Source organism: Mirounga leonina, unplaced genomic scaffold (genome assembly GCF_011800145.1).
Source record: "Mirounga leonina isolate KUSES-001 unplaced genomic scaffold, KU_Mleo_1.0 Mir_53, whole genome shotgun sequence".
NCBI classification, from domain to species: domain Eukaryota; kingdom Metazoa; phylum Chordata; class Mammalia; order Carnivora; family Phocidae; genus Mirounga; species Mirounga leonina.
The window spans coordinates 18,716,713-18,739,290 of record NW_023270807.1 but is presented as its reverse complement, the minus strand read 5'-3'; the positions used below and the strand labels follow the sequence as shown (position 1 = coordinate 18,739,290).

General features: G+C 44.9%; 1 protein-coding gene across 2 annotated transcripts in view; it reads left to right on the top strand.

The window, feature by feature from the left end:
* CILK1 (ciliogenesis associated kinase 1) overlaps positions 1–22,578 on the top strand; it is a 56,162-nt gene that overhangs the window by 19,847 nt on the left and 13,737 nt on the right. For both annotated transcript variants that reach the window (XM_034991686.1, XM_034991687.1), the window contains exons 2-8: positions 408–680; positions 4,379–4,433; positions 8,794–8,915; positions 9,934–10,013; positions 19,147–19,279; positions 19,900–20,071; positions 22,164–22,331. In XM_034991686.1, coding sequence (XP_034847577.1) covers positions 580–680; positions 4,379–4,433; positions 8,794–8,915; positions 9,934–10,013; positions 19,147–19,279; positions 19,900–20,071; positions 22,164–22,331 — 831 coding nt within the window. In that variant the 5' untranslated portion in view covers positions 408–579. The remainder of the gene's footprint in view (positions 1–407; positions 681–4,378; positions 4,434–8,793; positions 8,916–9,933; positions 10,014–19,146; positions 19,280–19,899; positions 20,072–22,163; positions 22,332–22,578) is intronic.

Here is a 22,578-nt window from a genome sequence, read left to right as displayed (position 1 = left end):
GGTCAGCAGAAAGCATTGGATTGCAACTGATTCATTTCTGAGTCAGTGACAAATTCACTTTCCAAGAATGGTATCTCTCATCTTATAAAAATTTAAAAGAGCATTATTTAGGCCAGAGGTTGGCAAACTTCTTCCATAAAGACCCAGATCATAAATATTTTACATTTTATAAGCCATATAGTCTGTCAAAACTACTGAATTCTGCTCTTGTGTGTGAAAACATCTGTAGACAATATGCAAATGAGTGGCCATGACCGTGTTCCAATAAAACTTTATTTATAACAACAGGTGGCGGGTGGGAGGGGGGAGGTTGGTTTTCGTTTGCTGACCCCTGATTTAGACAATAAAAATACACAAACTTAAAATGCACATTAGCAGTTACCCTTGTCTGTCATTTTTCTCTACAGGCAGAAGACTGATCTTTGAAAATATGTATTTGGGAGATAGTCACGTTCTATTGAATACCTTGTGCTGGTGCTGCCATCGAAAAATCTGGTTACACTCCGGGGAGGCCTGCCGCCTCTGCAGGACTGCACCGCCTCGGCCCTGAGATGAGTGTCCGGCCTGAGCGGGCACACCATGAATAGATACACAACGATCAAGCAACTCGGGGATGGAACCTATGGTTCCGTCCTACTGGGACGAAGCATTGAATCTGGGGAACTGATTGCCATTAAAAAGTAAGTTTTATTCTTCACTCACATCAGTTCATCCTCAACAACACATTGTCAACATTGTTTTAACTCTACCCTCTGCATGTCTCGTCATTGAAAAATTTCTAAAGGGGGGTGGGTGGGAGGCATGGAGGAAAGACTCAGACAATGATTTCTGTGGGCTAGGTGACTGTTGGCTCTGGAATGTTCATGGCAGAGGTCTTAAACACATTTCTACTTTAGATTTGTTTATTGCACTAGTACCTTTTCAAGGTGTCTTATCCTATTGTGACATAGTAACGAGCAGGTTTAGAAACATTTTATTGGAAAGGAAACTGAAACTCTGAGAAGTTAAGTGACTTAATTTGGATCATTTACACATGTGGTGGTCTGGGGACCACTATCTTCATCGCCCCACTCCACTTGCCCTTTGCAGGCTGAGTCCACTATGTTAGTTATCTGTTGCTGTGTAACCATTTACCCCAAGAATTTGTGGTTTAAAACTACACACATTTATTATCTCTTATTATCTCTGTGAGTCAGGAGTCTGGGCATGGTTTAGGTGAATTCTTTACTTTAGGGTCTCTCATGAGGCTGCAGTCAAGGTGTTGGCCAGTGCTGGGGTCTTTGCTCAAGGCTGGACTGGGAAAGGATCCACTTCCAGGCTTACTCACGTGATTGCGGGCAGCATTCCATACCTCCCTCGTGGTTGCACTGAGGGCCTCAGGTCCCTCCTGGCTATTGGTTAGAAGCTGTCCTCAGTCCTTTGCCATGTGGGCCTCTCCAAAGAGCAGCTCACAACATGGCACCTTGCTTCAAGATGTGGGGACCATGAAGTCCTTGAGAGAGTCTTCTACCAAGGTGGAAGTCACATCTTTTTGCTTTTGTAAACTAATCCCAGAAGTGACCTCCTTTCACACTGCTGTATTCCATTGCTTAGAAGCAAGTCATTGAAGGAGAGGTGTTATCCCAGGCTCTGAATACCAGGAGGTGGGAGTCTTCAGGGACCATTTTAGGGCCTGCCTGCTATACCCATCTATATCCAGTCACTTTCTCAACATCTCTATTTGGATGCTTGTAGACACTTCAGACTCATTATATCCCAAACTGAGCTTTTATCCAACATTTTCCCTCTCTTGCCCCAAACCTGTTTTTCCTTCAGTGTTCCCTATCTTATGAATGACACTACCATCCCTTCAAAACCTGCACATCCTCCTGACCTCCCTCTGTATGCCCAGCATTGGCCACCTAGACCCATAGATTCCAACTTGTATATTTATCTGATCCACCTACTTCTCTGGGTTCTCCCTGCTAACCTCCCATTCAACCCATTATCATTTACCACCTCTACCACTAGAATAATCTCCTCTGTAGGGTTCCTGGCTTCCATTCTACCCCTCTCCATTCCAGTATGAAGGGATTACTTTAAACACATGAATCTAATTGTCTAAAATCATTTGCACCAAACACTGTGTCCCTGCTGCCCTATCTCATCACCTTGTCCCACCTGACTTCAGTGTGCTGTGGTGTATAGTTCTATGCCCACTACCAGCACCCCCCCCCAAAAAAAGCACATGGGAGACTCTCAACCAGGGCACTCTCCACACAGGCCAATAGAAGGCCCCCAGCAGGACTGAGCCCCAGTTGCACACCTGGGTATCAGCTCAGTAACATACACTTTAATGGGTTTCCCATGTCTCTCTTCCCATTTTCCCTGCTCCTTGCCCTGGCTTCCTGGAATCACCTCCCAAATAAACTGCCTGCACCTGGGTCCTTGCCTCAGGCTCTGCTTTCAGAGGAACCCAAACTATAGCATTTTGTAATATCGTCCTATCAGTTTTAGGATCAAGCCTCCAATTATTAATGTGACCTACAACTTGCTGCATCACTTGGCCGCTCCCTGTTTTCTTCAGTCTGATCTCCTGCCACTACCCCCCTGCCGACGTCATTCCCGCCACTCTGGCCTTTCAGCTTCTTGAACTCACTAAATCCCTTTCTGCCCCTAGTCTTCACATTGATATTCCCTGCCTCCTACCTCCTACCTTAGTCTTTTTTTTTTTTTAAAGATTTTATTTATTTATTTGAGAATGAGAGAGAGCACATGAGAGGGGGGAGGGTCAGAGGGAGAAGCAGACTCCCTGCCGAGCAGGGAGCCCGATGCGGGACTCGATCCAGGGACTCCAGGATCCTGACCTGAGCCGAAGGCAGTCGCCCAACCAACTGAGCCACCCAGGCGCCCCTCCTACCTTAGTCTTAATTGAACTATCACCTCATTCCAGAAGTGCTTCCTGATACCCCAGACTAAATTAGGTCACTTTGGGGTCTGCTCTCACCGTGTCCTGTGCCTTTCCTTCCCAGCACTCAGCACAAAAAGTGATGATGAATTGCCTGCCTTCCTGCTGCGATGTCAGGTCCACGAGGGGTGCCCCTCTCACCGTTGTATCCCTAGTGCCTGACAAAGCCCCTGCCACACACAGGAGGGGCTAAAGAATATTTGGGGCATGAACTCCACCAGCAGACAGTGTGACATTGGCAACAGAGTGTGAGAGTGAGGTGGAGAGATGGAAGCTGGCCTCTTATTAGCCAGCAGGGAGACCTTGGGGGAAATCACATGACTTCTCTGTGTCTTCATTTCCTCCCTTGTCCCATCTATTAACCCGGGGCCACTGGAAGAGCCCAATGAGACCATGTGATTGCAGTGTGATGTAAGATAGAATCTTGAAACTTGGTCTCTGGTTAGCCCATAGGGTTGTCTTTCTCTCCCCTCAGGCTGTAGGCCAGGGTTGGCAAACTTCTTCTGTACAGAGCCACACAGTAAATATTTCAGGCTGTGCAGGCCACATGGTCCTGCCCCAACGCGGTTCTGCGATTGTGTAAAGGCAGCTATAGGCCATGTATAAATGAATGAGTGTGGTTGTATTCCAATAAAACTCTTTACAGGAACTGAAATTTGAGTTTCATAAAATTATTACACGTCATGAGATCTCACGCTTCTTTTGATGTGTTTTCCCCAACTATTTAAAAATACAAATGTCGTTCTTAGCTTATGGGCTGCGCAGAAAGAGATGGTGGGGTAGCGTTGGCCCGTGGGCCATAGTTTGCCAACCCCTGCACCAGAGGGTCTAGAACTGTGTTGTCGAACAGAGTGGCAAGTAACCGTAGGGCATTTAAATGTGAATTTTCTTAAAAATTGAGTTCCTATGTTATGCTAGCCATATTCCAAGTATTCACTACCCAGATTTGTGTAGTCTTATGGCTACCATACTGGACAGCACGGAGCGTTCCCATCAATACAGAAAATTCTGTTGGAGAGCTCTAGTCTAGATCAAATAAGCCTGAGGGATTAGCCTGCAGGACAAGGTTAGCCAATTAGAGATGGAGCAAGACAGCTGGAGAAGTCTCCTTGCACTGCCTTGCACCGTCTCTGCTGGGAAATTTTGTGATGTAGGATTGATCGCACTGCCAGATTTTAAAATGAATGTTTTGGATAGTATAATATTTGGTAGAAATTGAAACCAGCTTTCAGCACTGTTCATTAGATTCAGAATGAAACATATTTTTTTGTTTGTTTTGGGTTTGGGGTTTTTGGGTTTTTTAGTGTTTTGGGTTTTTTGTTTTTCCACCTCCCCCCCCACAACCCGCCCAGAATGAGAACATTTTTAAACAAGAAAGTTTAGCCTGTTACTGTGAATAAGCATGCTATTTGTTTCTTTGTTCTCTTTTAGAATGAAAAGAAAGTTTTATTCCTGGGAGGAATGCATGAACCTTCGGGAGGTTAAGGTATTTATTAATACACCAGGGAAAAATTTATGTATGGTTGATTAAAATAGCTTTATACTTGCTTAGATTTATGGTTGATAGAGTTAGTCATTCTGTTTGAATTGTTCCACTGATGCTAACAAAAGGGGGCAAATGACAACATTATACAGCTAAGAGCTCAAGGTAGAAGATTGCTATTATATTAGTAAATAATACTTCTTTAAACTTTGGTATAGTACTATTAACTAAACCACAGATTTATTCCAATCTCGCACATTTCCCACTAATGTCCTTTCCCTTCCCAAGTGTGATGAAATAGACATACATGAAATTTACCATATTACGAATTTGTAAGAGCACCGTTCAGTGGTATTAAGTGGTATTGTTGTATGGTCAGAACCTCCATCCACCTCCAGAACTCTTCATCTTGCACACTTGAAACTCTGAACCTGTTAAACAACAATGCCCGTGACCCCTCTGCCCCCAGCCCTTGGCAAACACCCTTTTAATTTCTGTCTCTGTGAATTTGACTACTCCAGGTGCCTCAGATAAGTGGAATCATGCAGTATTTCTTTTTTGTGCCTGGCTTATTTCACTTGGCATCGTGTCTTCAAGGCTCATATCATAGCCTGCGTCAGAGTTTCCTTCTTTTTAAGGCGAAATCCTATTCAGTTTTAGGTAAATGCCACATTTTGTTGATCCGTTCACCCGTTGACGGACACTTGGGCTGCTCCCACCTTTTGGCTTTTGTGAACCTTCCCATTTCTTTAAGCTCTTCCTTTCCACTGGCTCCTTCTCTTCCATCTCTAAATAAATATATGTACCCTCCATCCTCCCTGATCAGCTGAGCAGGGAGCCTGACGTGGGGCTCGATCCCAGGACCCTGGGATCATGACCTGAGCCGAAGGCAGACGCTTAACCGATTGAGTCACCCAGGCACCCCTCCAGTTCGTTTTCTCAGGCATTTTCTTGCCTGCGGTGTTGGGTACTGTCCTCTCCCAGGGCTGTGTGACTCTGCTTTGGCCTCGCTGTCCTACTCTTTCTTGCCTTTCTTCAAGTGCTCTGTAGTTCACCCTTTAAATAGCGATGATTTCTCACATTCCGTCCTTAGCAATTTTCTTTGCTCTGAATCTCCTCCCGTGTAATTTCATTTACTTCCCTCACTTCAGTGGTCTCATCAAATCTTTTATCCTTTGTAAGCACTAGACCAGGGGTTGATGAACGGCCATGTCCTGTTTAAATGCAATTTTATTGGAACACTTGCCCACTTGATTACATATTTTCTATTGGCAGATTTCACATTTTGATGGCAAAGTTGAGTAGTTGGGGCAGGGACCGTATGACCTAGAAAGCCTAAAATATTTATCCTCTGTCCCTTTAAGAAGAGTTTGCTGATGTCTGCTTCAGGCCCACATATCCAACTGCTTCGTGGATATCAGCACCTGAATTTTCTAGAATGTCTGCCTCCCCCAGTGCTCCTATTTTCTCCCTTCTCTGTTAACGATCATTTACCCATTCACCCAGAAACTGCAGCTCACTGCAGGTGGTCTGTGTGACCTCTCTTCCTCCACATCTCATGCACCCCATGTGCTGTCCCCAGAATGATCTCGGGGACATTCAGCCGATCACACACTACCTACCGTTTCCTGATACACTACTATAAGCCGGACAGCATCTGCATTGTCTTGCTTCATCCTCACAACTACATCGTGAGGAAAGTGCTAGTACCTTGGGTTTGCTGCTGAGAACAGGGTTCTCAGAGACTCAGTCACTTGCTCGAGGTAAATGCAAGTCTAAGCCACAAAGCTTGGTTTCAGACCCACGTTTGTCAGGCTTCAATAGCATATGCATCTAGCATCCAACCAGTGTATTCCCTTGCCCACTTCCCCTGTCAGAGTCTTCTGGATGAGCTTCCTTCAGAACCAGACTGGGGCAGTTCTCACCCCTCAGGCGTAGACCACACCATTCCACTCCCACACCCATACCTAAGAAGGGCTTCTCTCCTGACACACCCTTTCCCTCCCACTGACTTGTCTAGGTGCTATTCTTCCTTCAAGTCACACTGTGGATGGTACACTCATTGACCATTGGGTTTTGCTGATTACTCCTTCTTGAAACATTTCTGACGTTCCTTGTCTCTGTCATTCTCTTGACCCTAATAAAATCTCCCTCATTCTGTTCTGTGGATTTTGTATTCATGCCCTCTCTTCGTAATTAGGCCATTTGCCTCTTACAGGCAAGGACATTGTCTCATGCCCCTGGGTACCCTTGAGGAGCAGTATGTTGTAGTTTTGTTAAATTGTTAAGAACCTTCATCCAAATGGGGATAAACAGTCTCCATTTGGACCGCTGACCTGGTTTTAATTTGCTATTTGTGCTTCTCGGCTCTAAGTGTCCTGCCTCTTCCTCTCCTTGTAAACCTTTCCTGAGCCTAAATAAGATGCCCTCTCTCTGTAAAATGAGTCACATGAAATCTCCCACACAAAATTCATCCCTTTTATATTAAACTAATATAGTTTTTACTTGTCCATGAGACTCACTCAGGAACAGGAACTGTGAGCCCTTAGATTTGAACCAGTAATTCATGCACAAAACAAATGTCAGGCCAAGCGTGGAAGGTACTCTGTTCCTTGCCTAGGATGTTCCTCTTGAAAAGCTTAAAAAACCTACTTCATTTTTCCTCTGACTGAATTTGCCGCGTTCATCCTGCAGCTCATCCACTGGACATGTCAGCCATTGCTGTGATGCATTTTAAGCGAATAGAAAAGAAGGCTGCAGAGGTGAAAACTTACGAGTTAAGCAATGTTTGTGTTTGTTACTCATGGAGAACCTGGAAACCAACCTAACTAAAACAACTGATCAGCCTGGTTGGGTCATTCTAGAAGGATCCGGCCTTAGGTTGAGGATTTCCTGCCAGAGAGGCTCCTTGGCAGGAGTTTTTCTTTCAGGAAAGAGGCTCCAGAAGAGTTTTATTTTGTTCTCATTCACTGGCCATATTTCCTCCCTCTTCCCAGCCGCTTGAAATAACTCGATCATATTACAGCATTCCCAAGCTCTGATTCCGTGGAGGCATTATTACTGGGTGTCCTAGATTTGGATATTCGTGTTCACCTTTTTGTCTTCTGCCACCGTGTTTAGTTTATAAAAGGAGTGTTCTTTTTAAGGAAATTCAAAGATAAGGAGGGCTTGACAATGTATTATTATCAGAGTCACTTCTCTGTGAGGAAAAGGCTTTTGGAATTAAAGGGCTCATCCCACTGGCCGGTGGCCCTTTGAGGCTCCCTTGAAGGAGACTGTTAATAAAATTCTGACCATCTGGTGAGCAAAGCCACAGTTTCTCTGGCTGTCGTATATGAACAGCATCGCTGCTTACAAATACAAAAGTGTACTCGCTCACCGTGAACAGAACTAATGATGCAAACAGAAAAAAGTTGACATGTGGCTCTGCTCACGGGGTTGTGGCAGGAACAGGAAAACTGCACGTGTGCAAGGATGAGGAATCAGGTCACGCCCCATTTTCTGAGCCACTCTGTTACAGTTTCTCATCACCCGCCTGACTTTTTTGCCTTTGCTGTTCTTGGAATCAGAGCTCTTTCTCCCATCTCACCTTGGGTCGGGGGTGGGGTGGGGGGGCCAGGAGGGCTTTGCAGTGAGATTTCTCCTCTTCATCCTTTCTCCTTTAAAACTCACATCAGTGGGGGGTCTTGGGGGGGGATGGGGATTAAAGAGGGCACTTGGGTGGAGCACTGGGTGTTGTATGTGAGTGATGAATCACTAAATACCTCTCCTGAAACCCAATACTACACCATATGTTAACTAACTTGAATTAAATAAAATATTAAAAAAAAATAAAACTCCCATCGTGAGGACTGGTGTGGGCCTTGTGGACGCACATGAGTCCGACGGAAATTGAGAGCCTCGGGCTATCAGCCTCTGTCTATGTGAACAACTTCCTGTTCACAGGGTCTACAGACTGTTAGCTGGTCATCTCGGCCCAGAGCAGCTACCTTTTCCAATACTAGAACAAACAAAGCTTCAGCTCCCCATTGGTTCCCTTCTGGCCGTTTTCATGGATTGAATCCCATCATCTGGAAGGAGTGCACCTAAAATAGCCCTGGCCCATTGGCTGGTGCAGCCAGCAGCCAGAAATACCGTAATGGTCAAGTACTTACTTGCTAGTCAGCTAATCGAAATGGTTTTTCTACGTTAAAGTGATTATTGACTTCAGCGAAATACCATGTATTGTCAATAAAATAGGGATTGTGGCACTTCTGTGGTTCTAGAATTAGATGTTTCTTCCAAAGTATATGTGCAGTTGCTTTTCTTTTCCAACAACAGATTTTCTCTCATTTTTTTTCTGTTTCTCCCCCTCGCCTTTCAGTCTTTAAAGAAGCTCAACCATGCCAATGTGGTAAAATTAAAAGAAGTTATCAGGGAAAATGATCATCTTTATTTTATCTTCGAGTACATGAAGGAAAATCTTTACCAGCTCATTAAAGAAAGGTACAGTTTGATCATCATGACCTTAGAAGTAAATCTCGCAAAGAGGATGTGTTTTCCTTTTTTGCTTTTGTCTTTCGCAGTTAACGCTGCTTAGGCTGCCCTGTTGAAAGCTGCCCAGTAGATGCGGGGCCCAGGCCACACTCCTACTCTGGAGGCCTCCCGAGGCCTTCATAGAAGCCACGTTCAGTGTAGCCGTTTTCCGGTTTTAATGGGTTACTCCCCCAGAGAAGCTCAGAGGTTGAACAGATACTCCGCAGCTCTCCATTCCCACAAGGACATACGGGCAGAGCGATTACAGGTCAAGGTGTAACGGCTTCGTTCTTTCTGAGACCTCCATGGAGAACTTGGAGGTTTCTTGCCCTCGCTTTCTTGTACAGTGCTCAGGGGCTTGTGTGCTGGGAAGAGGAAACTAATAACAAACTTACCTGCTATGGGAATTTTGAACTTTGAAAGTGAACCACGTGGAAGTTCTAGGGCATATTTTCTCAGTGGCAAGTGAGCGCTTCATTCCCAGCTTCTCTCTGAGTGAATTCAGTCAACAAATAGGGTCTTCATTGTCACTGACAACAGAGAAGCTGTATGGTTTGCCCTCCCGGGGGGAATACAACACTATCCCCTACTATCCACTACATTTCATGAGGACTTCATCTGGAAGACCTCGGATTTTCCCCATTACAATTTTTCTAAGTTTCATATTCTGGAGAGAGAAGATCTTTATAGGATAGATTGGAGGGTTTGCGGGGGGTGGTTACTATAAGTTTAATCTTTTCTTCTTTGTAACATAACTGAACATACCAATTGCCAATATACCAATACACCAGTGTTTACAAGGTAGCTGTGTTGTACGGACAAATGGTTGTTTTTCTTTGGTCTTTATTATCAAAGGATCTGGTCACATAAGTGTGTGAGCAAATGTTTTCTTACATTCTTACTGTATAACCAAAAGAACAGGAACAGAGTATTTGTTTTCATGTGTAAATCTAGATTTATAACCTTTGTCCTCCTCTCTCCCATCCAGAAATAAGTTGTTTCCTGAATCTGCTATAAGGAATATAATGTACCAGATATTACAAGGACTTGCATTTATTCACAAACACGGTAGGTGGTTTGGAGTCTTGAGCTTTTTAACAGCAGTGAAATGTTGTCATCAGGTAGAAGGTACAGGAAGCATCAGGGTCTTTGGTGACTGCCTCCCAGAAGAGGTTGACAGGTTGGGAGGCTGACAGTGGGGTTTGGGATATGTTCTCTTTTGTCACTTGATTTCTGAATTTTTCTCATTATTTATCATGTCCGCGTGTTCTAATTCTTTAGGCTTTAACATTAAGCTCGTTGGTTATAGGTCTAAAAGTTATTCCTGCCCATTACCTGGTGTATTAATAAGATGCCTAAGATTAGAATTCAGAGACATTTCACGTATTATGTTTAATCTACTACTACTGCTTCACTGTGGCCTCTCATTTTCCTGATGCATTATATTTCAGTCCAAAAGCGTTCAAAAATGGCCTAACAAAATTTATTCAACACAGGAAAATAAAATCAGTTAAAAATTAACAAAGAAAGAGAAAGACAAAGACAAAACAAGATATGGATATAGCTAGAGGGGGAAGTTAATCTGCAAAAGGCATGTCCGCAAGTTCTACTTAAGTAAAAGAAATAGGCTACAGATTTTTTTCTGAACTTACTTTTTTTTTTTTTTAAGATTTTATTTATTTATTTGACAGAGAGAGACACAGCGAGAGAGGGAACACAAGCAGGGGGAGTGGGAGAGGGAGAAGCAGGCTTCCCGCCGAGCAGGGAGCCCGATGTGGGGCTCAATCCCAGGACCCTGGGATCATGACCTGAGCCGAAGGCAGATGCTTAACGACTGAGCCACCCAGGCGCCCCCTGAACTTGCTTTCTGACAATGCAAAATGTGAAACATGACCAACTGCATCCAACATGGTTCCCCCACCCCAATAAAAACAGTCCAGTTGCCCAAGAGAAGCAGAACTATTCTTGGAACTAAGACCAAAGAGGTTTCTCTTATGGATCCTTCTAGAGGGGACAGTATGTAACGTGACTTCACGGTAAACAGTAACAGATTGCACAGGGCAGTTTCATGTCATATCCCTCATTTTAGGCCAGTTATATCACTTGATCAGAGAAAACAGTCCTACTGGGGCCCAGTATGATTCACCGTAGGGCTGGTCTCAGTAGTCCAAGGAGAGATTTAGAATATCTAGAGGAATGGATGGCCACATACCCTTCGGGAAATCCTCCAATACTGTTGTCCTTAGCTGAGTTTTGAAAGGTGTTGAGTAGCAATGACCGAGGCTGTATTTTCCAGCAAACACCTGGGACGTTACGAAGTCTCTGCTACTAACTAGACGCAGACCCATCTTCTTGTGAACCTAGAGCCATGGGATGGACATGTCCACCAGTGGAGCCAAGAGTCCCATAGGGGGTCATTTGAAGTCACTTTAACTTTTTTTTTTTTTTTAAAGATTTTATTTATTTGACAGAGAGAGACACAGCGAAGGAGGGAACACAAGCAGGGGGAGTGGGAGAGGGAGAAGCAGGCTTGCCGCTGAGCAGAGAGCCCGATGCGGGGCTCGATCCCAGTACCCTGGGATCATGACCTGAACCGAAGGCAGACGCTTAACGACTGAGCCACCCAGGCGCCCCAAGAAGTCACTTTAACTTTAAAGACAGATGGACGAAGCAGTTGATCTTGCACAGGCAGAAAGCCATTCACCCCCCAGCCTAAAGATGTTGTTGCCCTGCAAATATTGCACCAACAGATGAGTTTCATTACCCAATAAGGAACCTGGGCGGAAGCCCTTTGATAATACGGTCGGCGCAGATTTGACACAAATCAGCAGTGAGTAGAAAAGACACCGCGCCTCAGCCAGTGGCACGGTTCATCCTGGGATCTTTCCAGTCTGCTCTTTAACCTCTGGGTAGCCCTTCAGTTAGAGGCTAAATGAAGCACAGATAGACAGAGGCTATCTGTGCAAATCCATGTCGGCCTCAGGCACATGCTGAATAATCAGTGGGTAATGTGCAAGACTGAGTCCACTTGTGAACCAATTCCAGTAAAAAGTTTTCAGTAAAAAGTCAGCCCAATTCTGTTGGCATCGATAGAGCCTTCAGTCACCAGGATTCACAAGGGATGGAATTTGCAAAACATGAAAAACTGGTATGGTGTCTTAGGGACAAATAGGGGGAGAAGGGTAACTTACTAGATTTAAGAGCATAGCAAAAGGAAGTGATGAGAAATCAAAGAGATTCTCAAAAGAGAAAGATCGACCAGAATGTTTTCACACAGGGACAGTCACATAATGTCTCAGTTACTCGGGCTGTTTGCTCAGTCCTGGAAACTGAGTAGTGGACCTAAAAGAAAGTGAATATTCATTGGCTTTCTCTTCTTTTCCTTTGGTTGCATTTCATGAGACTCAGGTATCTGTTGCCAGAAAGGACTTGTAGTCTTTTTACCTGGGTCTCTACCTAATCCCATCAAATGAACACACACACTCACCCATGTGCCTCATGCATGTGCATATGCATCCACACATACACAAGCCCACATACCTGCATGTACACTGCTCCCCCAACACCTGCACACACCCACACCCACAAATGCACGTGTATGCGCACACAGTGCATATTTGTATCCAGTAATGTAGCATCCAGATACTGTTGTGACACCACAGCTCTTGGAAACTCTGCACTGTCAGTTTCCCTCACACCCCTTGGATGCTCAGATCCAAGGGAAGACAGTGCAAGGGAAGGCTCAGGTCATGGAGGAAGTCAGACCGCCTCTGTTTTTACAACCCCAGGGCCATTGCTATTACCAAAGATTCCTGTGGACGCTTTTCCCCAGCTGTTAAGGTGCCCAGTTCTAGTTTGAGCTTCATAACATTTCATCTGTCACCCGACTTATTTCCTGGCCACTTTCTCAGTGAGCAAGGACAGATGGTATCTGTTCCTTCCAAAGAAGAAGAAACTGACGTTCAGAGAGGTTGAAAGACCTGCCAGAGCCCCCACTGCAGCAAAGTAGGGTGGAGATTAGCTCGGGGCTCTGTGCCTATTTGCCATGCTTTACTAGAAAAACCTGTGTTTTTTCAAAGAGAACCAGAGAATCAGAGGTGAACCAAATAGTGGTAATAATTGTAGGTGGGAGGGATATTAATTTTACAGGCCCCATCTCATTGTCATTGCTAAGTGATTTTCGGAAACTATAACGGTTGGTTTTTATATGGTGATTGACTTGCCTTTGTTGAAGTGCACATGTAACTCCAAACTATCCCTTTCCTCCGGTAATAGAAAAAAAAAAATCATCTCAAGCACTTCACAGATTTGTCTTGTTAGCTTGTTCTCACTGTGAGAAGGTGCATTCTGCCCCCGGGGAGTAGACTCCTTCGAGAGGGGAGAACAGCACTGCAGGGGTAGTTGCTATGGTCATAGTTCATGTCACTGAGTACTTTCCCCGCTCAGGGAATGAAAACATGACTCCACCTGGTGCTGAGTGAGCAATGCCAAAGCATATGTACTTTGCTGGAATTAAATAATCAATGCAAACCGCGTTTCGTCCTTGACCTGCCCTTAGAAATGTCCAGCTCACACTTACTCACTGTTACCCAATCAGAAATGCCTTAGGTGGCTTGGAGGACAATGTTTTGCCCCAAGAAGTGGTTCTCTGCTTCTGTGTTTCACCTCTGTTTTGCAGTGCGTGCCTGACCTTGAGTCAGCCCTTGGCCTTTCTATGCATTGCTGTCCTGGTGGTCTTCTTGATCATAAAAACACTGCAGGTTTAAATTCAGTAATATCTGTGGAACTAACAACTTCCATAGCAGGAAGCTATGGAAGCATAGCATAGCACGTAAATTCCTCGTGTTTCGGTATTCCCTGGTTATTTCCATATATTCATATCAGGTTCATCATTAACAGAATGTGGCAGAGGGGAGGAAGCCTTCTTTGTGGCTTGATGTTTTCCTCGCCCAAGGGTTATTAATGAAAAGTAAGCACCGCACAGTTTCTGCCAGGATGAAAGAGAAAATCCCTCAGTGGGGTACCCTGAAATTTAATTGAAGGTCTGTTCTGGTCTTCTGGAAGCCAAACACTTTGAACAGAAAGATTCTTATCTTGACCGCACTTTGCTATTGCGTGATGTCTGAATGACCCGTCTGTATAGGTTCCCATTGTGAATCAGAAGCCGAGAGGAAGAAGTGGGCTCACTGTTACAAGCTCAGCACACACATCAGCAGAACACGTACCTAGCTAAGAACTGGATCAAAGCTTAGTACCACCTCCTCACAGGTGAAGCGCATGACTAGCTTCATTGCCTTAATTCTCACATGCAAAAAATGGAGCTGTGTATGCCTGCCCCCTTACTGGGAGGGTAAGAGGATTCATACTACTACTAATGACAAGGTCTCGCAAGGGGCCAGGGTGCCAAGCAGGGCTCTCAAACCTTTACAAAATTAACACATTGCATCCTGCAAAACAAGCCCTCAAGGTTTTCTTCCCATTTTCCAGGTTAGGAAAGTGAGGCACAGAGAGGTTAAGTGATTTTCCAGACAGGGAACAGAAGTGAGATTTGAAAGTGGGCCACCTGATTGGTCTGCACACCTAACCACTACGCTGCATTGCCTCTCATGTGGAAGTTAACAATATTTTGTTAAAATAGAGATGAAAAATACATGTATACGACGTGAGGGTCTTACAGTTTTAATTACCAAGGAATAGAACTCATGGGTGTAAGACTAATAGTAGCTAACGTGGTAATGAAAAGAACAGAGGGCTAGATCTTCTACAGACATGTTCATGAATGCTTCCTAGTTATAAAGGCTTATACTCAAATACAGTATAACAAACAGCATATGTCACCTGACAAATAGTTTTCATTAGTCATTTGTGAGGGTCTGTTTGCAATCAAGTTTTTTCCTAGCCATCGTTCCTGATTGTTTTGGGCCTGAAATATGATCTATAGAATGTGAAACTGCTTACACAGACACGTGGGGGACCAGAATCCTCATTCTCCTCATTTTATGAGTGCATCTGTTCTGGTGGGATTAAAGAGGAACTAGCAGCGAGGGAAAGGATAGAGCTTGACTAATGTGAGGAGGTGGTCAGTGCCCATGGGAGCATAACCTATGGTGGAAGCAAGGTGCAAAGTCCGGGGTGTAAGAGTGATTCTTGTATCATAGTATAAGTCAGTGTGATGGGATGAACTGAGCAAGGATAAGGTGCAAGTTCGTCGAGGTGGGTGTTACAGATGGTGGCAGAGGGAGCTCGCCATGGCTTGGATGCTGGAGGACAAATGACTTACGATAAGGGAAAGGCCACATGAGTTTGGAAATCATTATTTAGCCCAAGTAGAGGAGAAAAGGTGTCTAAGAGGAGAAACAGCGTCAATGTGTGCTTGAGAGGACTAGAACCACAAATCAAGATTTAACTATGCGGATTGAGAGGGACAGAGTCAAGCCCAAAAGTACAATGGCTCTAGCACATTTCTGGTAGGATTGTGAATAATTAACCACCCCCCACCATCACCAACCAATGACTCACTTTTTCCATCTGTTCAGTTGGAAAATGGTGTTTGCCATTTCTTTTTTTCACTGGTGTGTTTTTAATGTCCTGAGTTTTTCGGAAGAGAGCCCATGGTCCCACAGTTCATGGCTTTTCAGGGTCACAGGAGTTTTCCTGCATGCACTGACAAAAGGTCACTCTCTGGTAACTGCTTCTGTCTTTGCACATTCATAAGCCAATTCCAAGATGGGCACGTACAACCAGGCCTTCTGGGAGCTGGAGGGTGCTCTGAAGAACGGAGGGTCCAAACATGATGACTCAGTTATACTGAGTCTTAGAAACCACCCACTCTGGTGTGCATTGATCATCTTTATTTAATTCATCTGATAATAAGCCATCCAACTTGTCCACATCAGAAAAGTCTTTTATTTTTTTATTTTTTTTAAAGATTTTATTTATTTATTTGAGAGAGAGAGCACAAGCAGGGGGAGTGGCAGGCAGAGGGAGAAGCAGGCTCCCTGTTGAGCAAGGAGCCCGATGGGGGACTCGATCCCAGGACCCTGGGATCATGACCTGAGCCGAAGGCAGACACTTAACCGACTGAGCCACCCAGGTGCCCCAGAAAATTCTTTTGTTTTAAAGGCCATCCTTGACTAATATTGAATTACCATTTGAATTTGCTGACAGCCTCAAGTTTGGTGCTTACTATAATTTAGGTTTAATTTATTATTAGTTTGGTTAGGATACTTAAGGAAGTGGTAAGAAGAAGACCATAGGGTATATATTGGTATGATGGCAGACTAAAGAATGAAGCAATGGAATATAGACATATATATATATTTTTTCTTTCCATATACATTTCCATACAAACGAGATACAAAGGCATACGCACACACACATTCATATGATGTACCAATAGCAAACTCTCTGTACCCGTCTCTGGTCTAACCCAGGCAGGACTCCTTTGATCTTCTCAATGCCTTGGATTATGGAAAACAGAAGCAGCCTTTGGTGGGAAGGAAGTACTTCCTTTTCTCACTTGCGGCCCCCTTGAATATGTATGATCCCTTCTGTACCTTCAGCCCCTTCTTTTTTTAAAATTATTTTTTATTTTTATTTTTTTTAAGATGTGTTTATCTTAAAGAGAGCACGAGTGGGAGGGGCACAGGGAGAGGGAGAGTCTTAAGCAGACTCCACACTCAGCACAGAGCCCAACACAGGCCTCGATCTCACAACCCTGAGATCCCAATCTGAGCCGAAACCAAGAGTCGGACACCCAACAGACTGCGCCTTCGGCCCCTTCTATGTGCTCTGTAATTATATTTATTTTGTGCATCTTAGCCAGCCATTCACCTGCAGACCCATCATTATGCCATAAAACTATCCATTTGGAGTGTGACCTAGTACCAAGCTCTGGCGGTGAACAGAAGGGAGTGTCTTTTCTTTTAAAACACTGTTGCTTTCCATGATACATGACATCCACTGCATGTTCAGGTACAGCCACATCACAGTCACCTGCCCCTTCCTCTAGAGCAGAGAGGGTTTGGGGTATTTAGTCCTGCTGGAACTCCCCCCCGTGCTGAGGACTTCCTGCCCTGAGCCCTCAGTGTCTCCCCCACTACTTCAGGGTCACTGCTCTTTTCACTTCTCAGTTGCTGTCTGGTGAGCCTTCCTGCCTCCTGGTCTTCTCTCGGTTGCTCCTGCCTACTTGGCCAAAGTAAATTTGTCGCCATTGAGCTCTTTCATGTTCCCTACAAACCTATTCAAGTCCTTTGTTCAGTCAGTAAGACTATGTTATGAGACCACCATGCTCCTGCCATGGTGCTAGGCATTTAGAAAAAGTAGAATTGTGGCTTCTACCCTTAAAATGCTCCATCTAATCATAGAGAGATGGTCAATATACCTGAAAATGGCAGAGCTCTGCTCAAGTTCAGAGGGAAGAGCCTATCATGTCTACCAGGGAAAGAACTGTGTCCATTTGGGTTGCTTCTGAATCCACGGAGCCTCGCCCAGTGCCTGGCCTGGAGTGGGCCCTCAGTGAACATTTACTGATAGGGTGAGTGAGGGAAGAAGGCTAGGATGATTAAAATGGCTTCCTGGAGGAGGGGAAACTCGATGTAGGTCTTGAAGGATGACAAAAATTGGGATTGACATAGATAAAAAGGAACAAGGGTGCAACATTGGTAATGGGAATAGATACAATGAACCTGTAGGAAATGAGGAACTTTACCTGACTGGAACATACTTTATATATCCTGGTGATATTAGAAAATAAGTCTATCTCTTTAGGTAGACTGAAAGGAGTTCGAGCTTTTAAATAACTTTAAAGGAGCCGTGGAAGGCTGTGTGTGTGTGTGTGTGTGCGCGTGTGCATGACAGTGACAAGGGAAAGACAGTGTTTAAATTATCGGGAAGTGTGGAAATCCAGAGAAGCTGATTGAAGAAGGCCTGACAGCAAGGGGCAGTGGAAGGATAGGTGAGGAGAACAAAGATTTGGGAAGGAGGAGTGAAAGGGGGCAGGAAGGATCAGATAGGAGATATTTGGGTGAGAAATAGAACATAATTCCATGACTGTTTGGGAAGGATCCAATATAACTACAAGGAACCGGGATATCTTATCAAAGGTTTGGGAAGGAGAGATGATTTGGGAGAGGAGAAGAGTGGTTTGGGACAGGTTGATGGGGGGAGACAGTGATATCCATCTGCTACCCCATTGGAGACACGGGTCCAGAGAAGGGTGGGAAAGGCGTGTCAGAGATGTAGATCTGAGCATCTTCAGCATAGAGGTTGTCAAGGAATAGTGTAGCTCTCCTGTAATGGCTATTCATTCCCCCCATGATGTGCTGGTTGGGATCCAACTGTCACAACATTGATAAAGACACCATATAACAACACCATCAGCGGCATTCAGAGTTGTATTTCCAATTTCGGTGTTCCATTGCGATTTAGAGTCATGCAGAATGATGTCTATATCAGTGATGCTCTCTACAAGTGGAAGGTTTTAGGTTTTCAGAGGCATTTATCACTGATCAGTGGGTGTCTGAGCGCACCTGGAAAGTTAGCGTGTTGAACATCCTGCACCCCCCCACCCCCACCCCGAGCTCTGCTGTAGCTGAGACAGGCTTCCCATTTGGTGAGTTGTCTTGCCTTCCACAATGTGTGCTGCAGGTATACCTCTACTTCTTCATTAGGCGAAGTAATAAGCATTTAACATATAAAATATTTGTTGCAACAACCAGAATCTCAGATACGAGTAGGTCATATTCTTAAATCCCTTGTTCCTTAAACAAAAATTATAATTGTGTTTTTCTTGTGATAAAGACTCTCAACTCATAAGACTCTTGTCTTTTGAAATGGTTTTAATCTCAGACTCTTTCTAGCTGCCTTGGGCAGTGTAGGCATTATATATATATATATATATATAATTTCCCCCCCCCTTGGGTGACAGTTTCTTTTTGCAAAGTTATCTCAGCCCATAACTGAGTTTTGATATTTTAAAGGCTGTTTGCTATCTTGGAAAAAAATTACGAAGATCAGTTTCTGAATTGTTTTACATTTTGAACTCATCAGTGGGAAATGAAAGAAGTCCTGGGCAGAGAGCCTTCAGTGTCATTCCAGGCTACTTTTCAAGTTATAGATATTTATGGAAAGAGAAATATAGCTGCAAAGAGTAATGTAGAAGCAAATATGAACTGGAATTCCTTCTCCACACTCTCTACAGGCTTCTTCCACCGGGACTTAAAGCCTGAGAACCTCCTCTGCATGGGCCCGGAACTTGTGAAAATTGCAGACTTCGGGTTGGCCCGAGAAATCCGATCAAGACCCCCATACACAGACTATGTATCTACCAGATGGTAAATCCTCTTTCCTTAAAATTATTTAATTGTACTTCTTTTAAAATATACCATCATACTGAGGATAACATTAATGTCACATATAAGTAACTTTTCACTAAAGGTTTAAAAGCTTGGGCTGTACATCCTTTTAAAAGGAGGCCCGTGGTGCTTTTCCATGATATAAATAATATTTTATATTCAGCCCTAACTGAAGACCGTTTCCTAAAAGAGTTGTGTAGAAGATTCTCCAAAGACCTGCCTAAAAAAACCAGCTAACGACTATGCCGAAACTTTCAGACCCGAAGCATTTAAGCAGTTGGCCATGACCAAGAAGTAGCCTGCAGACAAGTTTTATGTTCTCTCTTTCTCCTGTTCTCTCTTCTTTCTCCTCACTCTCGCTCTGTGTTTCTCAACGATGCTGTACAGCAGAGTGCTGCAGAGAAATGCTCAATAGAAAATACCATGAAATAGAGAAGCACTACTTTATGACGGCGTGCCAAGCCATCCTGAGTCCACCTATCACACGGAACTAGATAGAAATTAGAAATACAGGTCTCTCCCTGAGAATTGATGATAGTATTTCATTTAACTCCTGACCTGTAGCAGCACTAACTGGCAGTTCATCTCTGCCCCTCCAGGTACCGGGCTCCAGAAGTGCTCCTGAGGTCTACCAACTACAGCTCCCCCATTGACATCTGGGCGGTGGGCTGCATCATGGCCGAAGTGTACACCCTCAGGCCACTCTTCCCCGGGGCTAGTGAAATTGACACCATCTTCAAAATTTGCCAGCTGCTGGGGACACCCAAAAAGGTAATGATCCGGAACAAAAGCCTGGGGGCTGAAGCCAGCAGCTTCCCTTCCCTCCCCCACCACCCTACTCCCCCCAACCCCCCCCCCCTCCTGCACCCCGTGAGCCTTGCCCCTTTGGATCACCTGCCGGACCTGCAGTCTTTCTCTCGACCTCAGTGGTCCTTCCCTGCCCTTTCCGCAGTCGTGGCTGCCTCTGGCCCTCCTGCTCTTAATCTTAAGTACACGTGTTATAGCTGCCTCTGCTCTTCTCTCGGCCACCTCACCTCCCTTGCCGGGCTTCGCTATCCTCATGGCTACGACTCCTGCATCCATTCGGAAGTCTCCTAAGTGAAATCCCTCCTTGGAACTGCAGTCACATACCTAGACTACCTGTGAGATTTCCTCCCGACACCCTCACCGTCACCGTGGACTCAACATCTGACACAGATTGTGTTTGGCTGACCCCCAGCTAGCCTCCTGGCCCCGTTCCCCGTTCCTGGCCGCGCTCTCACCCAGAATCCCAGCGCCCCAGCCTTGAGGCTGGGTTTCAGTGTCACCCTCTCTCTCCCGTACCCTCCTTCCCCGGCCACAAATCCTGTTGACCTTGGCTGCACGGCTCTGGCCCGGGAGCCCCGCTGCCGCCTGAGCAGGCCAGCGGTGAGCCTCCGGCTGTGTCGGGGCGTCTTCCCAGTCCGCCTGCCCTCAAGTCCTGCCCCCCGCTTATCTTTCGCTCTGCAACCAGATCCCCCCAGCCAAACAGCAGCCCTGGTACGGCCCTCCCTGCTGAAAATACCCGTTGAGGCCCCACGCCCCAGCCTTCTTCACTCTCGCAACGAATCTCTCATGTGGTCCCCGCACCCTGCTGGCGCGGCCCTGGTGGCGCCCTGCGTCCCTGCTCTGCCCATGCGCGCTTTGCACCCCTGCGTGAATGTCCCATGTGACCGAAGTCCACCCTTTTTCCAAGGCCGCTCAGTAATTTACCTCCTCTCTGCTGCTCTGCTCTCATCTCCATTTCAGCTGTGTTCTGCGTTACTAATATCTTTATCCCTATACATCTCTGTGCCCTGGACCATAGGCTTGTGTTTATTGGTATTAATTTTCCAGGTCCTAGCACCATTGCTCGTACAGACTAGACCCTCAAAACATTTTAGATCATTTGAATAAATCATGAGTGCCACCTTTTCAAGATTTCCAGAGTCTTTTGCTGGAATCTTTACCTCCTCTGGATGCCTGTACCTCTCTTGTGACCCTCATCACTTTCTTTCCTCTGTATTATTGTGTTTTTAAATAAATGTCTTATTTTCTCTTTTTGGACAGTAACATCCTTAAGGGCAGGATCTATACTGGATTATTTTCGGATACCCAACAACACTAAACATATAGTAAGCACTCAATAACCATCTAACTGAATAAATGACATTAGCGATACGTAGTGCCACTTGACCTTAAAAAAAGATAAAAGCAATTATACCAGAATGTGTTTTGTAAAATAGTAGTGTTGGAACTAGAAGGGGCCTTAAAGATTATTTGCTCATCTTTTTCTGTATTACCTCCAGAATTTAGTGGGAATAATGCATGGAACAGTGGAGAGCTTGAGACTGAATGGAACAGCTTTCTTTACTGCAGGACTTCTCCACATGGTTATTTTGAATGATCAAGATGGGGATATTGTCCTGCACCTGGGTGGCTCAGTCGTTAAGCGTCTGCCTTCGGCTCAGGTCATGATCCCAGGGTCCTGGGATCGAGCCCCACATCGGGCTCCCTGCTTGGCGGGAAGCCTGCTTCTCCCTCTCCCGCTCCCCCTGCTTGTGTTCCCTCTCTTGCTGTGTCTCTCTCTCTCTGTCAAATAAATAAATAAATAAATCTTTAAAAAAATAAGGAGTTATAAAACCAGTTGGTGGCAAATTCAGTGTGTTTCCCACTGTTCCTCTGACTTCATGTTCTTTGTAGTTCCTCCATTAGCATCCTCTGTGTTTCATCGCACACGGTGCCGCACTGTGAGTATGAGCACGGTAATGACATGATTGCTTTTCCGTTAGGGTTACATGGGCCACAATAGAAACTATCACAACAAGTCGGCTAAGCAAGATCTTCTGTGTCTTCCTTCTTTCAGACCGACTGGCCTGAAGGCTACCAACTCTCTAGTGCGATGAATTTCCGCTGGCCCCAGTGTGTACCCAATAACTTAAAGACCCTGATTCCCAATGCGAGCAGCGAAGCCATTCAGCTCCTGAGAGACATGCTCCAGTGGGATCCCAAGAAACGGCCAACAGCTAGTCAGGTTGTCTTCCATTTCCTTCTGTTCGATGCATTTCTTAGGAAGTTCATATCTGACTCTGAATAATTCCTATAAGTTTCATAGGAAGTATTTCATTTGGTATGATGGGTGAAAAATAGTATGAAATGCCACTAATGGTAATATTATATATAAAAACATAAAATAGTTTGAAACTTACTGTATATAGTTAAAGGTTTAAACAATACAGTTTCTTTGAAAATTGGCATACAGTTTCCCATCGCCACAGAGG